At 33.2% G+C, this 8,790-nt stretch overlaps 1 protein-coding gene across 1 annotated transcript; it reads left to right on the top strand.

Moving 5' to 3' along the window:
• Nucleotides 1-2,015: 2,015 nt before the first annotated feature.
• On the top strand, nucleotides 2,016-2,965 carry LOC145064162 (heavy metal-associated isoprenylated plant protein 46-like). The gene is made up of 3 exons (XM_079011667.1): nucleotides 2,016-2,153; nucleotides 2,244-2,322; nucleotides 2,518-2,965. Exons 1-3 carry the CDS (start codon nucleotides 2,145-2,147, stop codon nucleotides 2,769-2,771), a joined length of 342 nt encoding a protein of 113 aa, XP_078867793.1. The 5' UTR covers nucleotides 2,016-2,144; the 3' UTR covers nucleotides 2,772-2,965.
• The last annotated feature ends 5,825 nt before the right edge of the window (nucleotides 2,966-8,790 follow it).

Consider the following 8,790-nt stretch of genomic DNA (forward strand, 5'->3'; position numbering starts at 1 on the left):
CAAGAGATTTTCCGCTGGCAAGCTTGATAAGCTTGATTCGAATTTGTGATCCACTTCGAACAGAGCAAGAAGCTTTCTCCTCCATTATCTAGTGTTTGTAGGTAAAGGTGGAAGTCAATCTGAGTGGATCTGCATGTAAGAGGAAAGAGGGCGAAGTCGATCGGTGGGCAGATGGTAGATCCGACATAGATATGGCAACATAATGTTGGTTCGCTTTATATTGGGATGGAGAAGATGTAGCCTAGAAATTGATTTCTTCCAAAATATGAAGGTTATTATTGGGTTTGAGTTGTAGGGAGGAAGAAGGTATTCTTAATCGTATCTCCTTTGCTTCGAATAATCAAACTGTAACATGTACCGCTCATTTCCTCCCTATTGTTCCTAGCGATTTGGATGCATCTAAGGTCAAAGTTGTTATGTGATTATAGCTAAACTCGTTCCTCTTTCTATTAAATCCCAAATCGCAGGTCCTTCTTAAGAAAAGAAACACACCGTCGACACTGATAGATAGATAGATAGATAGATAGATAGATAGATAGATAGAGAAAGAGTGTGTGTGTGTGGTATTTTGTTTTTCTAATTGTTGTAAAAAAATGAAAAAACTAAATTAAAATGGTAAATTTGCCATTTTAAATGTCAAATAACTTTGGATCAAATTCACAACAAATGAAACATTTTGATGACTGCTGCACTTCCAAAACATTTTTTACCAAACATCCAATTTTTAACATAACACAAGAACCAAACTTACAATTTTTTCAATGATTTAATTTGAAAGTTTCAATAAAATCCAATTTGAAAACCACATGTTTAATTGTCGGTTTATATTATTACTTTTGTTAATAAATAGTAATCTAACAATAACAATAAGATACACATATAAGAAAAAGTAATATGTATCACGTATTGTTACCTTTATTTAGGGTTGTCAATTTTTGACACGACACGCGACACGACCCGCGACACGACACGGTATAAATGGGTTTGGGTTGAGTTTTTCAACCCGCCAACCCGCTAACCCGTTTATTAAACGAGTCGTATATGGGTTTCTCAAAAAATAAACGAGTTGGCCCGCCAACCCGTTTATATTCTTAATAAAAAAATTATTTTATTTTTAAATGTATTTATGTATTAAGCATTAATATTTAATAAGTATTATATAATATATACCATTGATTCATAGACAATTTGATTGTTTTGACATTTTGACTCGTGGTGGATGGTCTAAGGTCGTAAGTAGTAACCTATAAGGCTAAGTCTGTAACATGTTTCTATGAATGTTTTTAATTTTTATTTGGATGTTTAAGACTTAAATGTCTAAAATTTGGATCCACAAACCCAAATCTGACCCACGAACCCGCCAACCTGTGAACACGTATAAATAAATGGGTTCGCGGGTCATATATGAGTTTATGTTCCAAACCCGCCAACCCGTGACCTGTATATTTAAATGAGTCGTGTTTGGGTTGGGATATTTTGACCCGCCAACCCACGACACGCCAACCCGAACACGACACGATTGTCAGGCCTACCTTTATTCATTTGTATGTCATGCTTATTTTATTTGAATCACAACAAATCAAACATTTTGACGGACTGCTGTACTTCCAAAACATTTTTTACCAAACATCCAATTATTTTTGACTTAACACAAAGACCAAACTTACAATTTTGTCAATGATTTAATATGAAAGTTTCAATAAAACCCAATTTCAAAACCAAATGTTTAATTGTCATTGTCAGTTTATATTATTACTTTTGTTAATAAATAGTAATCTAACAATAACAATAAGATACACATATAAGAAAAAGTAATATGTATCACCTATTGTTACCTTTATTCATTTGACAGCTTATTTTATTTGAATAATAATGCTGAAAAAAAGCAAAAGGGGTAATTTGAAACATTTATCTAAATAACGCGCATGTAAACAAAAGCTTTGAAAAGTAATCAAATTATTTGAAAATAATGGGAAGTTTCCTTTCCACGACGTTGACCTCGTCGTCTTCCTCCTATGTGATTTACTGTGAACTCCATGGACGCTCTATAAATACCCTCTCAGAACTTTCACTCTTCAGACATCTTCTCTAAATCCTCTTGTTTTCCGATTTACTAAATCCAAATCATCATCTAATTCACAGAAATGGCAAAGGTACACACTTGATTACTCGTTCAATTCAACTCTGTTTTGAATACTTTTCGATTACTCGATCTCAATTTGTGTAATTGATTGGTTTTGCAGCAAAAGATTGTGGTGAAGGTCACAATGAACACCGAAAAGAAAGCTCGTAAGGCTCTTCAAATCGCCGTTAGTCTCTCTGGTAAGATCATGCCCCTTCACAATTTCTTTTACTACTTCTTTCACATTCTCAAGTTCATATATATCAAGTATCCCAATTTTCAAACGATTGTAGTTTTCCAGAGAAATCGCTAGTTTCACTTTTACGACTTAAATGTTAACGTCAATTGAAATTGATTGAATTGCTTGACTAAATCATGATCTGAAAATTGAACAGGTGTGGAATCAGCTTCTTTCGTCGGATCAGATAAAGACCAGATAGCGGTGACCGGAGAAGGAATTGACTCAGTTGAACTGACAACCTTGCTAAGGAAAGGTGTCGGATACACAGAACTAGTGAGTGTTGGTCCGGTGGAGGAGAAGAAACCAGACGCCGCAAAGGAAACAAATCCCACGGTGGCGTCACTAAATTTTAATCCGTACCAATACTACTACGGCAACTTTGGGATGCCTTACTATGCATATGCATAAGAGATTTGAGATATTATTAAAAATGGAACAGAGTGGAAGAACTTAGTTTAATATTGCTGCATAATTAACTTAAATTTTCTATTGGGGAATTTTGCATTGTATAGAATAAGAGCCCCTTGATGTAATATTGTGTTTGTAATATTTAATTTCTCACCTAATTTTGGTCGACGTTATATAAATTAGTTTATTAAGCATCTTATTTCAAAAAAAAAAAAAAAAAAAAAAAAAAAAGTCTTGTCGATTACGTATATCATCGGTCCTTTGAACGTTCAAGGTAAAACCTCTTGATCTTCAAATTACAAGATGTTCATTATTATAAAATACACTAACCATTACTCCATGGTATAAAAAATGTTCAGATTGATGACAAGGAACCACATCATAGTAGATAAACTGAGTCGATGTTAAAACCATATCACCATATAACAAAGATCTAAAATTGGTTACAATCACATCAGGTTTAGAATATGCATAACTTGTTTTACACTCTGCTTCATGTAGGGTAGAATTCTCCAATGCCAGCTACCAAAGAAGTTCCCATTTAACGGATGGCTGTTTCTTCAATATTTTAGGCTCGAAGAATAGAAATTCATCTTCAATTTAAGCCATGTTTGATCGAGAGTTCGAGACCTTCGAGACCTTTACTTAAAATCAAATAATCATTTGTCAATTCATATAGGTCTAAAAGTCAAAGATTCAACAGCATGAGCAGAATACAAAGATGACACATCATTAAGATAGCACATGACATTATAAATGCTGAAATTAATTATCTCGCTAGCAATGTTAAAAATGATGTGGAAGTGAACTCATCTAAATCAATCACATAAAATCGGTGGAAAAGACTAATTGATTAACTTGAACAAAGACATCCTCTAACATACCCCTACACTAATAAATGAAGGTTTTTTTTTTTTTTTTCTTTTGTAATTTGTCACACTCTTATACAATTTTTTGTCAAATATCATTTTATGGTTATTTTAAATTAATTTTTATTCCACATGTCATTTTATGGTTTTTTCAATTTTGTTAATTCATATAGTATTTAAATGCAATAATAAATACAGATTAATTTTCTTATTGAACTTTTCTTTTTATTTCAAAATTACTAAATTAAAGCTTCATTAATTTCCTTTATTTATTTATCTAAATTATTTTTTTAAATTTAGAGAAAAAACACTTTAATTTTTATAATTCAATATTTTCTCATTTTTCTTATAAATTTAAACTTCTCAAATGTAAATAATTTTATATTTAGTTTTTTCTTTAAATAAACACATGTAATACATGAGTCTCATATCTAGTCTAGTATTAATAAAAGGGTAGTCCGCTATGCTATGTGTCGTATTTTTGGAGCTTATGCCACATGTCACTTTTCTAGAGCTCCTCTCCTTTGTTTTCCCACTCAATCTTTTTCCAATCCATTCCTTAAATCCAAAATCTGCTAAATTTTTAATTGGATTTTAAAAATCCAAATTAATATATGTATATTTATTGAGGATATTACGGGATTCAGTTTAAATTCCCAATTGAGGAGATTAGGGATTCAACTTAATTAAGATTTTAAATCCAAATCTTTGAACTCTCGGCACCATCTACTGTGACGATTAACTGATCGACATATTTCACCACAAATCAAAGCCCTATCGATTTATTCTCGATAAGGTCTACATGACTACACTGAGAATCAATGGAAATTTATTTATTGTATGAAACTGATGATTCATGATCCTAGAAGATTGAAGATAGGAAAAGTGTAACAAAAATGAAAATGGGCATATTTTGGATTTGCTATTCAACTGGACTCCTATTTGATTTATGTTTTTAACTACTGACTCTTTCCTTCCTCTATATCGATTTAATTTTTATGTGTCGATGCCATAATATAGAAAATAATGATGGGAGCCTAGTAAAATTGCATTTGATTAGTCCATTGACAAGTATTAGATAAATGATTGTTTTCTGATTTGTACCTAGATAATTCCTTTCCTCCATCTCATGTTATTCAATAATACTCTTTCATTCAACCAACTAATTTTATATGTTTAAATATAAATATTATTTATATTTTTTTTGGAAACGACAAATATTTTATTAAAGAAAGGAACCCTCCCCTAGCGAGGAACTAGAAGAGGGACCAAATCAAGAAAAACATACAAGTGCAAAATTACAAGCCATAAAATGGAGATTTCAACCATTCCTCCCAACTACATATACCCTTATTACTCCTATGTTTTACCCAATAGAAGGTCATAGCCTTAATACATTCCGAACCATTATGGACAGAAATACCCTCCATGTGGAATAATCTTCTATTCCTGAATCGCCATAAGTTCCAGAGCATGCCATATCACAACGAATCGTTTCCGTTTCTTTTTATTCCCTCCCCATTTGCTAGCAAAGTGTATCAGGTCTCTGATGGTTTTTATAGACTCATGTTCACTTGTAATACCACACCATCTCCAAATGCAGCTCCTAATCCTGTTAGCAAACGGACAATTGATCAACACGTGATCAGCACATTCAGAACTTCCAATGCATGAGCTGCATAATGTTGAGTTGACCGAAATACCCCTCCTTTCCAAGGCAGTAGCAGTTGGTATACGATGTTGTACCGCTCTCCATACAAGACATATCACCTTAATCGGTACAATTTTACTCCATACAATCACAGGGGCAACTGGGGTAATGATTTTCAGCTTGTCAACAAGCTGTCGAATGGAAGCCACAGAGAACCTACCATCCGACGATAGTTTACATCTCCAATGGTCCACTCCCGAATTTAATTGAACGTTAGAAACATCTTGAATTAGATCGTTTACTTCAGAATCACGCCCTCGAATAGCAGGCCCAACTTTCCACCTCCAGTTTTGATTCAAGCCGCCGACCCTATCCGCAACAGTGCACCTTTTCTTAGATTCCAATTCAAATAAGTTGGGGTATTTTGATTTTAGGCTACCAGAACCAAGCCAATGGTCATACCAAAATAGGGTATTGTTCCCTGACATAATTTTAATATTAAAGATATCATGGATCTCAATTCCAAGCTCACACAAAACCTTTTTGGTGCTGGCAATATTATTCCATACACCACAATACCTTTGTGAGGATAAGAAATCAATCGGTTTATTCGCCAAATTATGTATACCGAATATTACTTTAGCCCACAAAGAATGTGTTTCATTGTTCAACCGCCACCACCATTTCACGAGCAGACCAATGTTTAAAGCTTGTATGGATTCGACACCAAGTCCCCCATCTTCTTTAGCTGCCAGGACCTTGTCCCAGGAAACCCAATGAATTTTCATCCTATCTTCACAACCTCCCCATAGGAAGGTACGTCTAATCTTTTCCAATTCTTCTATTACACCCACAGGAGCTCGGAATAAGGATAAATAGTAGGTAGGCAGATTACCTAGAACCGATTTGATTAAGGTGAGCCTACCACCAAACGATAACGATTTAGCCTTCCATAAGGAAAGCTTAGACTGAAATTTCTTAATTATAGGCTTCCAGTATTTTTAAAATTCATATTGGCACCAACCGACACTCCGAGATAATCAAATGGAAGATCCCCTGAAACGCACCCGAGGAGATTAGCCCAGTTCGATGTTTCAGTCGGGTCAACTCCAATTCCGAATACTTTCGATTTATGAAAGTTAACTTTTAGTCCTGAAGCGATGTGGAAACATCTAAGAATGCGTGCCAGGTTCTTTAGGTTTGATCTTGACCATTCCCCAATAAACATAGCATCATCCGCATAGAAGAGGTGGGACAGGATTGGACCATTACCCGGGATTTGAACACCATTGAAGATCCCTTTGTCACAAGCCGACCTGAGAGCCACACTCAAACCTTCCATAGCGATAATGAACAGGTAAGGAGAAAGAGGATCACCTTGATCTTCAAATTGATGGAGATGGAGGTGAAACGTGTTGCATGAGAAGAGGTTCAAGAAGGTACAATCAATATTCAGTTGATATATATATATATATATATATATATATATATATATATATATATATATATATATATATATATATTCTTTAATTTTATCCATTTTCCTAACTTTTTAGGAACTCTCAAGTTTACCAATAAAGGAGTTAATTCACAAGAATGGCGGTCCTTCTAGCCGTAATCTTTTTGTCCTATGGGACCTCCTTTACACATGAAAATTGTAAGATTTCTTGATGTTTTTGTATATATCTATCAAAATTACAAGATATTATTATTTCTTTATATGATTTATTTTAAACTTTATAGATTAACGAGGGAAACAAAAGTATCATGGATATTGAAAATTTTGTTAGAACAATTTTCCTTGGACGCTTAAGATATATATGCAATGCAAACATGGCGGTCACATATACTTCTCGGGTTAGTATATAAATATTCGGTCTCTATTTAAAAAAATGAAACTTTATGAGTTACGATTGACGGAGATGGTGACATTTTTGAATGATGCCTACAGTTTCTGATCACGAGATATGTTTCATAGTGAAATACTTATAAAATGACGTTTAAAGGTATGAGTTTTCAAAAAAAATCTTGAATGTACTATGTATCAACTGCATAACTGAGTTCAAAAAGAGTAAGGCTTTAATCCAAAGTTGGTTGCTTTTTTGGCTTTAATCCAATGTTGTAAAAAAGTATTCTATTTTTGGGTTGAATCCAAAAATAGAACCTATTTCGAGGTAACAAACTTGAAAAATTTAAAGAAAGTGTAAAATTTGAGTTTAACCCAAAGTTAGTTGCTATTTTTGAATTTAATACATATTTATTTATAGATTTTTCAAATTTCAATCAAATTTGAGTTCAATAAAAAATTGGAATAAATGCGTATAGACATTAAACAATCTAGAATCATGCCTTAACAATGTACTTTTTTTGACGCCTCTATTGTTCCAGAGGAGAATTTTTCAGCTTTGGTAGTAACATCTAATAACCTGCTATCCGTAAGAATTTTTGCTACATGTACAGATGACACCCCTCTATCGTCTTCCCATTGCCAAAAATATAAAGTGGCCTTTATGCATGTATCCTCATTTATGTCATTGTGCTCATTAGTATCGTAATTACGCAAGTGGCCTCTCTTTGCATTTCATCTTTTTTTTGTAGAAAATGACATTTATTATTTATGTAGGTGTCATGAACAATTTGATTAGTTGTACTCCCTTTTTTTAGTAAATGACATGTTATTGGCATATGTTCATTTGTTCAAAAAACATTATTAGGTCATGATGTATGGTTACGCGTTTAAGGGATGCCACATCATCCCAATAACTTATTCACTATATGTTTACTACCATGGTGGTGTTTACTAGTGAATAACCAGTGAACAATGAGAGAGAAAGAGAAAAGCAAGAGAGAGATAGAGAGAAGTCTGCGCAAATGAAATTCTATTGGTCGTAAGGAGGCGTAATCGGCATCAATCCACACCACATTTACTGTGAGGGGGGGTGGTGTTCACGCATCAAAATGCATGCCACCTTAGCCTTGACGCGCAAAAATGAGTCCCATATCCCTTGGCCTTAGGGACAAAGAAGGATTATAGGTTGGTGATTTTTGGGAAAAACTCGGCGGATCAAAGAATCATATGAAATATATGTAAAAAAAGACATATAAAGTCTGAACATTTAATAAATATGGCTAGGTAGGTTGGAAATCACCAACAGGCGATCATATAGGAAAAAAAAAACTAATCCTCCTTAATAAATGAAGGTTTTTTTTGCCACATATCAATCTCTCATGAGTTTTAACACTTATCATTTTGTGGTATTTTTGAAACAAATATTATCTATTTGTCAATTTTTTGTTTGTTTCAATTTTTAAAATTAAAATCATATACTTATATATGTAAAGTATTAATATCATATATATGATATTAAATTGCAAAAAATATGTTTTTTTATTTATTTTAAAGTTGTACATTAAAAGATATTTTTTGTTTAATTTTAATGTTTAATCTTTTTTTAAATCAACCTATGTATTACACGGGTCTGACACCTAATATAGATGG

The sequence above is a fragment of the Lactuca serriola genome, chromosome 7 (genome assembly GCF_051521515.1).
Source record: "Lactuca serriola cultivar US96UC23 chromosome 7, Lser_US96UC23_V15, whole genome shotgun sequence".
NCBI lineage: Eukaryota > Viridiplantae > Streptophyta > Magnoliopsida > Asterales > Asteraceae > Lactuca > Lactuca serriola.

What these genes read in the sequence shown, in the direction of transcription:
- LOC145064162 (XM_079011667.1), top strand. An exon ending in AATCGCCGTTAGTCTCTCTG is followed by an intron (nt 2,323 to 2,517) that starts GTAAGATCATGC and finishes AAAATTGAACAG; the next exon opens with GTGTGGAATCAGCTTCTTTC.